Genomic DNA, 16,926 nt, shown 5'->3' with positions numbered 1-16,926 from the left:
CACACAGCCATGACACTGTCCCACTGAGTGCAGAGATCTAAGAGCTGACCCTTGATCTGAAGTGGTCCAGGCAAAGAAATCTTCAAAATGGAACTGAGGGTCTCAGAACTGGAGCCCAAACTCCCCACTCTGCCTAGGTTCTCCTCAGACTAAACTGGGCTCCTTCCAGCTTATGGGGCAGGGGCTAGGGAGGAGGATAAGGGATTCACCCAGGCCAGCCCCACCTGCTCACCAGGATGATGCCAACTACGCAATTCAAACTGCTGGGGGGGGGGGGGTAAACATCACTTTGGGGCCTCAGAAGCAAGACTTGGGAAAGCCCCTAGTATATGTGGGATATACTTCTCTAAGCCTAAATTTAGAAGCTCCCTTGGGAATCTTGATTGGTTTCTATGATGGGGGGGGTGACACATAGGGAATCTAGGAACCAATCTTATCAGAGGGGTATTTCTGGCCTTTCCATGAAGCCAGCTGGGTATAATAGCCCAGGCATCAGGGGGAGAAGGGCACAGGTGCCATCTGACTCACCCAGTCCCATCTTACTTTCCCAGGATCCCAGTTGCAGTGTCCCCTCAGAAAGAAGGTGAGATACTTGCCAGGAGTCAAGCTCAGCTGGGGGTGACCGATACCAAGGCCAGGTGAACAGAGGAAAGAAGAGAAATCCTGTTACTGAGATAGAGACAGACAAGCTGACCCTCATAAGGATAGAGAGTGAGAAAGGAGGTGGGGGAGTCTGAAATAGCCTGAACTAAAATGGGGCTAGAAGGCTACCCTATTTGCCTCCAGGTGAGGTGATGGAAGCATTCCTTTCCTTGATCTCTACTTCTCTTTGTGTCTCTTTGTGGTTTTATCTCTATTTCTCTGTCTCTTTCTGTATCCATATTTCTTGGCTCCTGTCTCTGCATTTCTCTCCTCTATGTATTTCTCTTTCTGTCCTTCTGTTTCTGTCTCTATTCTCTGTGTCTCTTTCTATTTCTATTGCTCTATTTTTCTGTCTTTGACTTTTTTCTGTGTCCATATTTCTTCTATTTCCTGTCTCTACACTTCTGTCTGTATTTCTTGCTGTCCCTGTATTTCTGTCTGTCTGTCTCTCTCTCTTTCTCAGTCTCTGTCTATATTTCTACCTCTGTCCCAATCTTTGTTTCTCTTTTAAAATTTTCTTAATTTAAGGCAATGGGGTTAAGTGACTTGCCAAAGGTCACACAGCTAGGTAATTAAGTATCTGAGTCTGGATTTGAACTCAGGTGCTCCTGACTCCAGGGCTGGTTCTCTATCCACTAGCTGCCCCCTCTGTCTGTCTCTTTGTTTCCGTCTGTGTCTGTGTCTGTGTCTCTCCTTCCCTCCCCTCCCCTCCCCTCATTTCACCTCTCCTCCCCTCCCCTCCCCTCCCCCCCATCCTAGCTGGTGCTGCCTCTCTCAGGATGTCCAGCTCAGAGAGACCCTCAGGGGAGACAGATGTCCGCCAGCTCTTAAAACTCTACCGCACTGAGATCTCCATGGCAGTGGATGACACTTTCCCACTGCTCCATGGCCTGGCCGATCATGATGTCATCACAGAGGACAAATTCAAGGTAGGGGAAGGGAGACTTTTAAGACTTGAGGTCTTGGGGGCTACAGGTCCCTCACACCTCTTTGTACTCTGAAGCTGGAGGGAAGAAACTTGCTCCTCACCTCTCCCATCCTCAGCTGTCAAAAGTGGGTATGGGTGTCGACCATGGTCCTGATGCTGCCACCACCCACCCAAAGCCTCAGAGGCTCAGGTTGGGTGCCAGGCTCTCCCCATCAGGAGATGAGGGAACCAGCTCCAGTCTTCCACTTTCCCTTGGCTAGGCTTCCTTCCTCTTTGGCTCCCAGTTTCCCCAGTTCTCAATTAAGGATTAAGGGCCTAGGCTCGAAAGCTTCCAAAGTCTTTTCTGTCTCAATTGGTTGCAAGATCAGGGAAAAATTGGGAGAAAATGCTCAGCCCTTCCCATGCCAGCCATGCTTCCTCTTAGGAGACTCAGAGTCTGAGAGAGAGGGACGGCTGCCACAAGGCCCTCCATACGCTGCTCAGCTGGCTCCTGGGGAGAGACTCAGCATCCATCCGTGGCTTCTGGACTGTTCTATTTAAGGACTACAACCTAGAGCGATATGGGAGGCTCCAAGCCATCCGCAGCAGCTTCCCCAAAGGTGAGGCCGGGGATCTGGGGCCTGGGAGAGTTGGCTCCTCCTTGAACCCCAGATACCCCTCGTCTTTGGAACTCCCCTTCCTCCTCTACATGTGAGGGCTAGAGGAAATCAAAGTATGGGACCCTGACACCCCTCGGGGGGCTTCCCACAGCTCCCAGCTCACTCGGATGCCTTCCTGGCTTACAGATGTGGATCTCAGCCGAGGCTCCAAGGGGAGGAGACCCCCAGCCAGCCTGAAGGTCTCAAGCAACCACAGACTCCAAGGGAAGAGGAAGGGCCTTGAAGAAAAGGAGGCCCCTCAGCCTGCCTCCCAGTCCCTGAAATGTGCTTCCAGTCCAGGTGGGTGACAGAAAGCCATCTTCAGTGTATCTGGTGGTCCCATGGCCCTGTGTGGCCCTGCTGTCCTGGCCATGAGCCTTGGCTTCCCCAGAATCCATCCCTAATCTGCCTTGGGGGCTATACCATGCTCAGTTCCCCCTGCCCCCCACCTTTGATCCATCAGGCCCAGTCTCTGCCTAGGAGTATATTTACTCTTATTATCATGCAGGACCCCCCCAGAAGGTGAAGCCTCCCAAGAAGTCAGAGAACCCAGAGCCCCCACGCTTCCCATTGGGAAATGGTGAGTGAAACCTCTTCGAAGCATCCCCGCAAGGAGCTCCTATGGAACCCTCTCACTCCCCATCTGCCATGGCCAGGTCAGAGTCATCCTGGATGTGAGAATCCTCCTTCAGAGGTCGGTGCCCTCTCCCAAAGGCCTGCTTCAGAAACATGGTGGAGGGGGGGAGCAGGCAGCACAGCTGTGTCTCAGGACCCTTACCCCAAATCACCAACACACCCTTTGGTCCTCACTGTGCCCATTTCACAGAAGACACTGAGGTTCAGAGAGACTTAGCAATAGTTGCAGTCAAACAGCTAATAAGCATCAGCTTCCAGGCTCAGAAGATATGTATGAGGATGGGGAGGAAGGACATGGGGGAGCTGGGGAAGAGCGGGCAGCTAATTCACACTCTATGAGAGGACATCACAGGTGATGGTCAGGAGAATCTTTTGCTTTTTCTACATTCACCTTTTTGCTAGTCATTGACTTGAGCACTGGTTTCAGTGAAAACTCACTTGCCTGTGTAGACATGAGCATAACGGACAAGTTTGGAGACTGAGGAGAGCAGACCTGGGTCTATCCTGGGCAATCTGACTGACGTCCTTCCTCCCTTTCCATCCTTGTAATATGAATGGGCTTTGGTGACACAGTGAATAGTGTGCCAGTCTGGAGTCCAGAAGTTCTGAGTTCAAATCCAGCCTCAGACACCCAATAGTTGTATGAAGCTGGACAAGTCACTTAATTTTGTTTGCCTCAGTTTCCTCATCTGTAAAATGAGCTAGAGAAGGAAATTTCAAACTATTTCAGTACCTCTGCCAAGAAAACCCCAAATGGGTCGCAAAGAGTCAGACATGACTGAAAAATGACTAAGGGAAAATGGAAAGGAATATTGTCCCCAGGGTTTCCGATCTGAAATGTCCATTAGTCAGCCTATGACTCAACAAGCATTCATTAGGCATAAATAGAATCTAATAATGAGAGAAAGAGAGAGAGAGAGAGAGAGAGAGAGAGAGAGAGAGAGAGAGAGAGAGAGGATAACTTAGAGGAAAGCTTTCCCAAGAGTGGAGAAGTAAAAGGAAAAAAGGTAGGAAGAGTCAACTTGTAGGTGCCTGAGAGAAAAAGAGAAAGGAGACAAAGGATGACGGTTTGGGGAATTTTTTGCAGGGGGGTTGGTTTTTACAAGGCAGTGGGGTTAAGTGACTTGCCCAAGGTCACACACAGCTAGGTAATTATTAAGTGTCTAAGGTCAAATTTGAGCTTGGGTCTTCCTGACTCCAGGGCTGGTGCTGTATCCACTGTACCACCTAATTGCCCGTGTCCTTCATTTTCTAAGAGAACATGGCATCAGGGAGGTGATGCCAAGACAAGCACATGAAGTGGATTTGAGTGAGGGGGGCTGTGCTAAGTCACCAGCCTCACTTTCTCCTCCAGAGCTAGTGGCCAGATCAGGAGGGCTAGAGGTGGCCCTGGATGTGAGGCAATCAGGGTAAAGTGACTTATACCTTTGATAAAGGGCAGTTAGGTGGCACGGTGGATAGAACACTGACCTTGGATTCAGGAGGATGGGAATTCAAATCCAGTCCCAGTCACTTGACTTCTACTCTCTGTGTGACCTTGGAGATGATACAATGAGGTTGTGAGAGGAGGAAGAGGAGGGGAGAATGATTTCAATTTTTTTTTTTTGGTAAAGTACGAGGTGAGTTTTTACCTGGTAGGGTGAAGGAAGGGAGTACAGGGAAAGAAAAGGTTTAGAAAAGCTCTGGTGGTGAGTGGGAAAGTGAATCAATTCAAGTATGAAATAACTGTCGAGCTACAGTGAGAGCCCAGGTAAGATTTTATAAAATAAAAATTGTTGTGAACGGCTCTGGGATTTTCTCTAGCCTCATTTAGTAGTCCATAAATTGGATTGCAGGCATCAAAGGATGGGAGTGATCCAAGACTGGAGCTTGGCAGACCAAGATCAGAAATATGATAAGATAATATACTTGAGAGAAGAGGATAGTGGAGAGGTGAACTGGTTCATCGGGGGTCAAGATGGGGGACACAGGAGAGTTAAGCTAGTGCAAGAATTATAGCCTGGGGGGTGAGCTAGATGGTGCAGTGGATAGAGCACCGGCCCTGGAGTCCGGAGGACCTGAGTTCAAATCCAGCCTCAGACACTTAATAATTACCTAGCCATGTGACCTTGGGCAAGCCACCTAACCCCATTGCCTTGCAAAAGCCTAAAAAAATATATCAAAAAGAATTATAGCCTAGGAAAGAAATGAGAGATGGGGGTTGCAGTGAGGATGGAGAATGGGAGTATGATGGCTCTGGGGGGAGGTTGTACATGGAAGGTGTTCAGAACAGGTGTGTGCTTTGGTGTATGAGTGGACTGAGAGGTCTCTTCTTGTCTTTGGTCCATAGGAATTCGGAGTGTGTCTGCATCGGTCCAAAGGGCTGTGGCTGTGGCGTCCAGTGAGCTCCCAGGCACTTGTGGGGCAGTGGAAGGTGTCCTTATCAAACAAGTGTTTGAGTCAGGTAGATGAAGTTAGGTCCTGAAGAGCAACTGAAGGAGGAAGGGCAGGACCTTGGGCCATCTTGTCCCTGTAGCCAAAGAAGGAAGGCCTATGGGGGTGGGGGGTGGGGGCGCGCTCTAGTCATGTTGCATCCGACACATTGCCAAGATAACCCTAGAGCAACTGCAGAGTTGGTGGGGGGAAAGGGGAATTCCATGGCTTCCCCCAGTCCAGCCCTCCCCTGATCCCAACCCACCCCTCCAGGAGGCTCCAAGAAATGTATCCAAGTTGGTGGAGAATTTTATACACCAGGCAAGTTTGAAGAATCCAGCGGAAAGAACAAAACAAGAAGCCCGAAGCCACCAACTCGAACCAAAGCTACCCAAGCACCCCAAAATGTAAGGCCTGCAGGGAGGAAGGATTAGCCACCCCTGCCGGAAGATACGATGTCCTATCCCCCAAAGTAGGTAGTGAAGACTTCCTCTCACCTGCCCGGTCCAAGAGGGCACCTTGGGGCAGTGCTTGGGTGACTTCAACCCAGAGACCCTCCTTGTTCAAGTCTGCCAGAGCTAGAGGCATTATGGGGGTCTCCTTGGAAACCCAGGACTCCCCATTCTCAGGGCTCCCTTGGCTACTCCTCATCTTTGGACTGGCTCTGGGGCCAGAAGAGCTGCCTCTGAGGTGCCCTCCAAACCTCTTCTGGCCTCAATCCCATCTGAACCTGGGAAGCCCAGCACTTTTCTTCAGTGAACTGCTAGAATGAGGGAGCTTTGCCCATTGCAGAGGGCAGGTTTGGGGGCAGAGCCCACCTTCTGATGGGGGAGGGCTTCTTGTTTTCCACCCCCAGGGCAGAGTGGAGCTGTCATTGAACCAACAGAGTGTGCCCACCACTCCAGTCCAAGCTCCGGAACTGCACCTCCATCAGGTACAGAGGCTCCTTCCTCGCCCCTCCCCTTCTCTGCCCTCCTCCTCCTCCACCCCTCCCCTGCTCCACCCACCTTCAAAGTTCATGGCCATGGAGAAAGGAAAGAGGGGAACTCTCCCAAGGTCAGTGAGCACCAAGTGCTCAGTTCTGGGCCCAGGCCTGCTGGCTCTGGGGCCAGCTGGACCCTGTCTTGACACCAGTGCCAGTCAGCCCAGCAAAAAAGAGTGTGTGTGGAGAAAGGCCATATCTGGGCAGACCATTAGCACTAACATCATTGCTCTGGTACCTGGCTTCCAGTCACCCCTGCCTCCCCTTACCTGTGTGACCTTGGACCAGACCCTTTTCCTTTCTTGATCCAGGTTCCCCCTAATCTATCAGGCCCCTCAGTTCCCATTAAAACTAATGTTCCACAGTCCTGTCTTTGCCAGAGGCAGACAACAGTGGGAGGTTCTAGGCTGGTCCAGGGGACAGCTGTGGTTCCCCCGGCACAAATGGCTCCTTCATAAAAACAGCAAGCACAGTGGCCAGTAGAGGTAATGGGGAGCCGTGTGATTTGTGAACCCCAGCTTATGGATGAGTGGGCTATGACTCTGTCCCACCAGCAGTCCCCTCTGCTTCTAGTGACCCGCAAGGGGATGGCCTGCGGACACAGTTTTCTAGGAAAGGGGAATTGCGGACAGCCTCCATACTTAGAACTTGTGACAACCTGCTCCAAAGAAGACACTGAGAACTCAGCTAATTCAGGATGAATGGGGTCACAATGACCCCCTAGCCTGTCCCCATAGGGCCCCATTTCCATAAAGATAAAGACTTATATCTCTGTCATACCTAACATCCAGGAGACTCTCCCTTTAATGTGGATGAATGATCATTATCAAGTATATGAAATATTACTTGGCTATATTCTCCCCAGGGCAGAGCTAGAGGCCTGGGGGGCAGGGGGAGATGGAGAAGGGAAAGCTACAGAGAAAACCTTCTAACAATGAGAACAGTCTCAGAGTAGTCAGAAGGTTCCTCCAAATGGAAGCTGGGTGACCCCCTTTTTGTTTTTTGTTTTTGGTAAGGCAATGGGGTTAAGTGACTTGCCCAAGGTCACACAGCTAGGTAATTATTAAGTGTTTGAGGCAGATTTGAACTCAGGTCCTCCTGACTCCAGGGAGGGTGCTCTATCCACTGTGCCACCTAGCAGCCCCCTTTTTGAAGGATGCAATAGCAGAGAACAACCTCTGAGGTTCCTTCTATGATCTATGTGAGTGCAGAGGGGAGAAGAGTTATTAACATAATCATGTTAGCATGATCTGCTTTGGGAAGTCCCTGAGAAACCAGATTTTGAGAAGAATTGGTTGCCAAGGTAAGTTGATGGGCACAGGCACCCAGAAGAGAGGAGACAAGGCTGAAAAAAAGGGACATGGTTCATTGAGTTGGGGGAGGAGCATATGAGCCAATCTGGGCAGCCCTGCAACTGCTGCTTGCCATGTTCCAATGGGCCCATCAGATCGGGGTGGTCTCTGGTTCAGACCTAGGATTAAGGAGCAAAAGTACTGGAGCTAGCAATAAGACTGGCATTTTGGTTCCCCAACTTTAGAAGAATGATGATGAGTGTGCTGTGTGTAGAGATGGTGGGGAACTGATCTGCTGTGATGGTTGTCCCCGGGCCTTCCACCTAGCCTGCCTGGAGCCACCATTGACAGAGATCCCCAGGTAAGAACCTGAGGGAGCCAGGGCCGAGGAGGCCCACAGCCTCTTGGCTCTGCTTATCTGGTCAATCCAACCAAGTGCCCCTTGCTCAGTGGGCTTCACAGTTGGAAGAACCTTAGGAATCCCTTCATATATTTCCTCATGGAAATGAAGGGGGGTGGGCTATGATTCGCCCAGTTAGTCATAGAACCATCCATACTCGGCATGGAAAATGGGGGTGAGTTATCATCATCCTATAATCCACCTTCCAACCAGAAGGTCAGAGGTTTAGCTGGACAGCAGTCCATATTTCTCAGAGGATCAAGGGAGAGTTGAGGGTAGAAAAGGAAGAGTAAATAGATCTCAAGCCCAGTCGACACCAACTCTGTAATATGACAATGGAAAAAGCTAGTGAGCTCTTCAACAGCAATAGGAGCAGAATAGAATCTCGGACTGGGGGAAAGTATTTGACTGGCCTTGATTCTCATCAGAGCCCATTTGGAGCCCTGTGGTCAGTCCTCTGGGCACCACAGTCGGAGAAGGGCAGCCAGGATAGTGAAGGATCCTGAGTCCATGGCACATTGGGAAATGTGACAATGGTCATCAAGTGTCTGAAGTTATCTTGGGGAAGAAGGTGAAGGCTTGCTATCCTTGGCCCCAAAGGATAGAATCAGGAGCAAGAAGGTAGAGGTGAAGATGGAGGTAGGGGATGTGGGGAAAACAAGGCAGGGAGAGACAGATTAAGTCTGGATGTTAGAAATCACTTCTTAAGAGTCCATAAATGGAAGGGGCTACTTGGAAGGTGAACTTTCCCTCCCTATGCCTCAAGCAGAAGCTGGTCAACCATTTGTTGGATGTGTTAAAGAGATTTCTTTCAGGTAAGGATTGGATTAGATACCTCTGGAGCCTCTGCCCACCCTGAGACTCTATAATTCTTGTGAGCAAAAATGTCATTTCTAGACTTCCTAAAATAAATGGTTTAGGGGGAATGAGTATTGGAAAGCACTGGTGAATGAGTTCTCCCCTTTCCTCCCCTCTTCATACTTCTCTTCCCGCTGGGAAACTCTGTTCCAGTGGGATGTGGCGGTGTGGCTGCTGCCTAGTTGGGAAGATGCACCAGGATGGACATCATGGAAAGGAAAGAGACCTCCACACAGAGACTCCGGTATGCCACTGAACTGAGGCCCCTCAAATCTGTGGGGGTGCCAGTTCTCTTTTCTCCAAGTTACCTTGTCCATGGTCCTTAGTATCTGTCCCAGAAGAGACAGAACCCAAAAGTTGGTGGAGTGGGTAGTCAGTCAGCTTGAGGACTGGTTTTCTCTTCTACTGATATTGTCCAAAAGTGGTTATTTAATATTCAAACAAGACATTCCTTTTCTTTCCAAGCAGGTTCTCCTTGGGCTGAGGCCAGCTAGAGCCCAGGAGAGGAACCCCATCCAGGAGCCCACCCCAGGTCTGGGGGCTACTTTCACCTTCAAACAGCCTCTCCCCCCTGCTTCTTCTCCCTCTCTGATGCCAACACTTCCTCTGGCTACCTGCCAGCCCTTGCAGAACTCAGGGCCTGAGAGAGAGCAGGTGAGTGAGATGCTGCAAGGGTAGGGCTGAGGATTTCCAGCCCTTTCCTAGGGCTGCCCTAACTCTCTGGGCTTGGACCCAGGTTGCACCTACCCTCAGGATTCTAGGCCTTTTTATCCTTTTCTCCTTCTTTGCATTTGATCCAAACCTTTGTTTTAGGCATTGGGGTCAGGTGCTGGTTACTAATGATCAAAGCAAACACCATTTATAAAGAACCATCCCTTGGAGGTTAGCAGTCCAGGCCTCTTAGACCATAGGCCCTCAGGGCTAGCATGGCCAGCAGTGGCCAGCTTGTTCAACCCCTGCCTGTCCCAGAAGATCCTTCACTAGATTCTCCACTAGGGGATCTGCTCAGAGGCCCACAATAAAGGGGCATCCACTGCCTCCTGAGGCAACTTTTTCTATTATGGGGCAGCTCTCCTAGCTAGGAAATGTCCCCATGGCTTCAGGTTTTGCCTCCTAGAGTTAAGCAGCTTACAGAGCCCACTTAAGATGGCCTTTCAAATACCACCCAGTTGTGGGTCAGCACTAAAATGATGGATGACAAGTATTGATTGACTGATTGATAATACAGTTGGAATCCAGAAAAGTAGTGGGCCAGAGTCTATGGTTTTCCTTCTGTCTTTGTATCTCCAGAGACGTAAAAGAGATAAATCTAAACTCTTAGACTTGGGTTCAAAAACCAGTTTCACAATACGAGGGGAGGCAGGATTGGACAGCAGTTCATCTGAATAAGATTCCAGGTTTCTGGAGACTTCAGATCTGCTATGAAATGTAGTAATACTGTAGTCACAAAAGCAAATTCAAGCTGAGGTTGTATAGAGAGGCATGGTGTCCAGGATGAGGGAGGGGAGAGCTGTCTTTTGCCTTGGTTAGACCATGTCAACAGCTCTGAGTTTAAGGAAAAGATTGATCAGCTGGAAAGCCTCCAGAGGAAGGCAACTGCATTGGAGACAGTCCTACAATTATGACAAAGTAGGGTTAGTTGGAGAAGAAAGAAGAAAAGAAGACAGGCTGGGGGCTGGAGGGGTAGAGGTGTGGGAGAATGGAATCTCAGGAGACTCAACTCAAGGGTCTGAAGAACTGCCACATGGATGGATGGACAGATGAACATGGATGGATGGATAGATGAGGGATTAAGGCAGTTCCGTTTGACCCTTCGAGGAGCCTTGGGTAGAAGAAGTAAAAGGCCAATGATGGCTTGAATGAAGGAAGAACTGGTACCCATGAGAGCTGTCCCTTCCCCCAGCAATAAAAGGCCACTGATAAGAGGCAGCTAGGTGGCACAGTGGAGAGAGCACCAGCCCTGGTGTCAGGAGGACCTGAGTTCAAATCTGACCTCAGACACTTAATTACCTAGCTGTGTGACCTGGGCAAGTCACTTAACCCCATTGCCTTGCCAAAATAACCCTAAAACCCCCAAAACAATATAAAATAAAAGGCCACTGATGGCTTGATTGAGAGAACTGGTTACCCATGAGAGTTGCCCCTCTCCTCAGATGCCCAGTGGCCCAACGTGCCTTAAGAGGTGATGAGTTGCCCCGCAGTGCAGGTCTATAAGCCAAGATCAGATGACCACTCTTCCTGGAGCTGGCTCCAGGACCTGGGAGGCTCTTTGACTAAAACTGAAGTTAGGGTTCAAGATGAGGAGCTATCCATGATTTGATTTGTAGTATGTATAAGGGACATGGCCCTGCCTTGGCTCCCCATCACCCCCACCCCAACTCTCTCCAGTCTTCTCTTCCATGGCTTAGATTGGCTCATTTGCCCCAACTTGCCCTCATACTGGAAGCTTGAAAGTGGTTCTCCAGAGGGGTACCCACAAAGCTACATCTCACTTCTCAACCTCCTAGGAGTTTCAACTAAGCAGAGAAACAGATGCAAAGTGTAGTAAGCTGAGAGCCTGGTTTCTGGGTAATAGCCTTCTGTTTCAGGGGAGAGAGAGGCTTGACCTTAGAGCTTAACCTGGGAGGAACAGCTTATCCCCGAGTTTCTTCCAGATAGAATAGCAGATACTATGTCTCCCATCCATCCACAAGAACCTTTTCTTCTAAGGAGCTCTACAAATATGGATGGGAGAGGCTGCTGCAAATTCACCTTCTCTCAGCATAATCTCAGGCTGTTTTTCTTTGTCTTTCACCTAAATATCCTTTGGTGTCCTCTTTTAGTAAAAAAACAATGTCCACATAAGAAAGGAGGCAGTTCCTTAAACACATTATCATCGGGTATTGTGAAGTTATACCATCAGAGCTTCCCAGATGGGGACCTGCTATGGTCTCAGAGATACAACCATCCCTATTTCTGGCAGGCTCTCTCCTCAGAGGAGCCATCACAGGAAGGAGAACATTGGCAGTTGGGGACAAGATGGGAGGAGGGGGCATGTTGGGCGGCCTGGCTCACATACCTCCACTACCCTCTTGGGAATGGGATCTCTCTGTAGCAGAAGCTCTCAGCTGAGGAGAGGTGTGGGGTCTGCCAAGGAAGTGAGAACGTGCTTCACTGTACCCAGTGCTCCAGGGCCTTCCACTGGCACTGTCATTTCCCAGCCAACTCCAGCAGGATGGGGTGAGTAGGGTCTGAGTGAAGCCAGGCTGCTTGGTCCCCTGGGGACCAGGGAAGGACATCCTTGGAGCCCCTAAGATCTCTGATTTCTAGGAAAATGGACCTCTTAAGAACACCTCCCAGCCTACTAAAAGGATGTTGACATTTTGCCTTTAGAGATGTATTCCTTTGGTCTTCACACCTTCCTGTGAACTACCATGAGAATATTGGTTAGGATGGAAGAGATTAAGGGGTAACCTTAAAATTTACAGTCCAGAGGGAAGAACAGGTTAGGTGGGGAAGAGGGGCACTGGGCTTCCACCAAGTCAAATAGAGGGAACTGTGAGAGCTTAAAAAGACGTAAGAACTGCTGCCCTTCTCAAGATGTGCAGAAGGGACACAAGGGAGGAGAGAATTTGGAAATTACAATTTAAAAAAAATGAACATTGAAAAAAAAGTTCTAATGTAATTGGAAAATATTTAATGAAATGAATAAAAATGTTTTTCAAAAACAGATGATCTAGGTCATCCCAGGGCCATCTCTTGGGAGGCTTACCCAGGATAAACTCAAACTTAGTTAACTTGAGCCTGGTAAACTGAGCCCTTCCTCATGAATGGAAACATTAATGTGGGAGAAACCAGAGCCTCTGCTCTCCTTTGCTCACCCAACCACACAGGTACCTAGCTTTGGGCCTGGAAGCATCTCTACCTTCTCTGTCCTTTCTTCCCAATCCAGGGGGATCGTCAAATGCAAACTATGTTCACAAGACCCTGCCCTCCCTCCTGGAGTGGATACCCTGAGCTCTAGCATCTCAGCCCTAGAGTCAGTGAAGGTCAGTGGGGCCCTCAGCCTTGACCAAGTTCATTGATTTACTGGGATTTCCTAAGCCCTAAAGTTTTGCGTCCACCTTCTGGCAGGCTTTCACCTCAGAGGAGGATTCCTAAGCCTCCGCAGTGATTCTCACCCTGCAAGGTCTAGGAAAACCTTTTTTGTGCAGACAGGGGCAATGTTACGATATCGGCTCTGTGTGCTCCCCAGAGGCCCTCCTGAGAGAGGGAGCTTCAGGTGCCGCCTTGGGCATGGCTTCATGGGTCACCGTCCACTGCAAATGAAGGGAAGTTGTGGGGGGGTTCAAGAACGGATCTTAAATGAAGCGGGTCCAAACCTCTTTCTGTAATTCATGTCATCTCAGAAGACATGAATTAATGTCTTAATGAACTAACAACTTTATGATTGTTGTTGTTCGGCCCTTTTTCAGTTGTATCTGACTATTCATGACCCCATTGGGAGTTTTCTTGGCAAAGATACTACTTTGGTTTACCATTTCCCTTCTCCAGTTCATTTTTTCAGATGAGGAAACTGAGACAAACAGGGTTAAGTGATTTGCCCAGGGTGACACAACTAGTAAGTGTCTGAGGTCACATTTGAACTCAGGAAGATGAATTTTCCTGATCCCAGGGAAGGCACTCCATCCGCTCACCACCTTGTGCTCTTAACTCACTTAACCCTATATTCATGCTTCTAGCCTTGCAGGCTCCCTGACTCCTGGGCTCCCCAGACTCAAAGGGAGCTTATGACCAAGCCCTTTTTTGGACCTGTAGGGCTAGTTCCAAGGTGGCAAAGGAAGGAGGGTTAGAAACGGCAGCCTTCTGCCCCTCCTGGACAGGAGTCTCTGACTCCTCAGGACCACAAGCTAGCAGTCTTCAGGCCAAGTGGCTCTGGGGCAGGCTGCTCGCTGGGCCTGGTGTTCCAGAAAAATACCTTGCTGCAGCCTCACCTATACCCTGTAGAGTCCACTGTACTCCACTATACTCTCTACCGCTTGCAACTTGGGTGCCGTTTCACTTCTCTCCAACCCAGATGAGCGGAGAGCCTCCTCGGAATGAGACCATTCTGAATAAAGATGAACTGGACTCACTTCTGGGAGAGGTAACCAACTTAGAGACTCTTTCATGAGCTTCTAGGCAATTCTACCTTATTTGACTCATTGTTCTAGCCCTTTGAGTTTGCTCTAAATTCCAACTACCCCCACCATGTTAGCCTGGAGATGGATCCCTTCTAATGCTTTCTTGAAGTCATAATTGAACAAGTTAAATAGTCCAGGACTCAGTACAGATCCCTGGGGTATTCCACTAGAAATGTTCCCCACAGCCGAACCTGATCTCTTAAATAGTCCTCTATGAATCTAGGTCTTCAGCCAGCTACCTACCTGGGCCATCATTCAGCCTTCCTACCTCTCCTTGGTCCTGATGACTTCTAGGTTCCCTTCCAACTCTGAATCATGTGATCTTTGAACTTCAGTCTTTGTAGCAATGACGTGGTGGGGGATGGTGGTCTTAAAGGGTCTTTGTAGTTCTAGTCATCTAGTCTTGTGTTGAGAAATGGAAAATTCTTATGGGAACTGCAAGGTCCTCCTAAAACCTGGAAGTTCAGAGAATACCTGGACAATCCCTACATCTAGTCAAGTTTTTGGTCCAAGTTAGTAATTTTTTTAGGTAGGATGGTTTAGGGTAAATGGGTGAAGAGAGAGAGAGAAGACCTTAAGTTGGTGTCTATGAAGACTCTAGAACTGTAAAGGACCTTAGAGGAGTCCATCCCTCTCATTTTACAAGGGGAAAAAAACTGAGGTTGAACATGATTCAGTAAGCTTCAGTAAGTTTCTGAGTCTCACAGTCAAGCATCTGAGGCAGAATTTGTCCCCAGGTTCTGTCCCTGAGTCCAAGTGCTGTCCCCTATGCACTAAGCTCCTGTTGCTTCTCCAATAGAGGTTTAGATAAGGCTTCAAACCCGCCCCCCCCAGGCTGAGGAATTATTGATGACTTATCTGTTAAGCAGGCAGGTGGCCTCACCACCTTTTCTTATAATGTCATGGTACCCTGAACCTCCTGAGAGCATCTCTGTTTTCCAGAACTCCTTCGATGGAATCCTACAGTGGGCATTTCAGAATATGTCACGTCCCCTCTCGGAGGCCCAGAACTTTTTCTCTTAACAGCCTCTAAAAATGGAGTCCAGACAGCCAAGGAGGACAGCAATGGACATCTTGAAAAGCCCTGGACTCTTTCCCACCATGCTCAGCAACCTAGAGATTTCTTGAGCACTCCCTGAATGCAGTAGTCATGGCCAGTGGATCACCAGATGATGGTCACTGGACAAAATAATCCTCAAGATGATTATTCCTGTGCTTTGTGAGAAGGGATATAGGGGGAGGGGAAAGGGGAAGAGATGGAAGAGACAAAGTCGGAGGGTCAAGGAGGGAGACTCCACCATATCCTGGATAAAAGTCAATGAAGTAAATAAAATAAAAGAATAAAAATTCACATTAGAGGGCAAGAGGGACTAGATTTGACTGGGGAAGCTTCAAGGTCTACCTCTGATATGTGACTTCTACACATGACCCTAGCCAAGTCATTTCCCCTCTGGTTTGCTTTACTGAGCAAGGCATCAATGGGTTGGAGACTGCAGTTTCCACATGGATAGATTACCTCTCTCAGTTATTTTGCATTGTATAATGCAATGTCTCTAACGTCTCCCCTGGGACAGGTGTTGCTGAAAGGAATGGGTTGGCATACCAACTCTCCCACTTAGGAACTTTGTGAGCTTGGGCAAATAGTTTAACCTTTCAGGGGGGTCCCATCTCCTTCTTGGTAAGATGAGGTCCCTGCCCAAGTTAGTTCCCATGATCCCTAGGTTCCCTCTCAGCTGCTGGAACTTCATCTTAGAAGAAAAGCCCAGCATCCCTCAGGTTAGGGAAATCATCCAATCACAGTGAGTGGGATGCACGTAGGTGAAAGAGACTAAATCAAAATTTAGAATTCTCTTCCCAAAAGTTTTGATGCACTAATACCAACAAGAAAGTGTGAATGGTTTAAAGGGGAGCCAAGCACAAAGTAGCTTCAAAGGAAAGGACCCTCTCCCAGGGTGCAGTTGTCTTGCTTTTCTGGGGCTCATTCACATTCTGGGCTGGCTCTGGGACCTCCTTTTCTCAGGGTACACAACATTTCCCTGGGCCCTGGAACACACTTCTCCCTAGACTCCTTTCCCAGTATCCAGGGACCACTCTGTCTCCCTCTGCCAACCCAGAAAAATAAACTCACTCTGACTTCCCCATGAGAATTCAGTTTGGTCCTTTTCTGGGGTCTGTTTGAAGACATTTGGAGGGAAGAGTTCACCCTACTGCTTTCTGGGTTTCCTCTATCTGGGGTTCATCTCCATCATAATAAGCTTTTTTGATCCAAATGAACACCTAAGTGCCAGCCACAAGTAGGTGCTGCACAATTGATCAATATGAATCTATGTTTAGTATGGTTATAAATGTAGAGCTTTTATCAGATTGCTCTCTGTCAGGGATGGGGGAGGGAAGGGAGGGAAGGAGAAAAATGTAAAACTCAAAATCTTGCAAAAACATGATTGGCAAAAACGACTATGGCATGTAGTTAGAAAAACAAATATGAAAGGAAGGAAGGAAGAGAAAAAAGAAAGAAAAAGAAAGGAAGAAAGGAAGAAAGAAAGAGGAAGAAAGGAAGAAAGGAAGAAAGAAAGGAAGAAAGAAAGAAAAAGAAAGGAAGAAAGAAAGAAAGAAAGAAAGAAAGAAAGAAAGAAAGAAAGAAAGAAAGAAAGAAGAAGAAAGAAAGAAAGAAAGAAAGAAAGAAAGAAAGAAAGAAAGAAAGAAAGAAAGAAAGAAAGAAAGAAAGAAAGAAAGAAAAAAGAAAGTAGCTGCTGAAGTGACTAGAGCACCAGCCCTGGAGTCAGAAGATCTGAGTTTAATTTGACACTTACTAGTTGTGTAACCTTGGCCAAAGGTTGGTGATTGCCTCACACCCAGGGTCATCTCCTGTTATCTTGGTTCATATCTAGAGACTGGATTCAGATGGCTCCAGAGGAGAGAGTGAGGCTGGAGACTCAGCCCAGAAGCCCCTCACTCAAATCCAGTTCATTTGCTTTT

General features: G+C 48.5%; 1 protein-coding gene across 1 annotated transcript; it reads left to right on the top strand.

Moving 5' to 3' along the window:
• The first annotated feature begins 1,421 nt into the window (after positions 1-1,421).
• On the top strand, positions 1,422-15,092 carry AIRE (autoimmune regulator). Its single transcript, XM_074220860.1, has 14 exons — positions 1,422-1,571; positions 1,995-2,169; positions 2,356-2,508; positions 2,717-2,788; positions 5,174-5,287; positions 5,530-5,663; positions 6,113-6,190; positions 7,776-7,891; positions 8,942-9,032; positions 9,257-9,442; positions 11,883-12,007; positions 12,720-12,816; positions 13,845-13,913; positions 14,893-15,092. The coding sequence occupies exons 1-14, from the start codon at positions 1,422-1,424 to the stop codon at positions 14,971-14,973; spliced, it is 1,641 nt and encodes a 546-aa protein (XP_074076961.1). The 3' UTR covers positions 14,974-15,092.
• The last annotated feature ends 1,834 nt before the right edge of the window (positions 15,093-16,926 follow it).

Source organism: Macrotis lagotis, chromosome 2 (assembly GCF_037893015.1).
Source record: "Macrotis lagotis isolate mMagLag1 chromosome 2, bilby.v1.9.chrom.fasta, whole genome shotgun sequence".
NCBI lineage: Eukaryota > Metazoa > Chordata > Mammalia > Peramelemorphia > Peramelidae > Macrotis > Macrotis lagotis.
Note: the sequence above shows the minus strand (reverse complement) of the source record. Positions and strands in the feature narration are given on the sequence as shown.

Bases quoted from the DNA above. Each gene is read 5' to 3' on its own strand.
- AIRE (XM_074220860.1), top strand. From the start codon at position 1,422: ATGTCCAGCTCAGAGAGACCCTCAGGGGAGACAGATGTCCGCCAGCTC. The intron at 7,892-8,941 runs GTAAGAACCTGA...ACTCTGTTCCAG, and splicing joins CCATTGACAGAGATCCCCAG to TGGGATGTGGCGGTGTGGCT. The intron at 12,008-12,719 runs GTGAGTAGGGTC...TTCCCAATCCAG, and splicing joins GCCAACTCCAGCAGGATGGG to GGGGATCGTCAAATGCAAAC.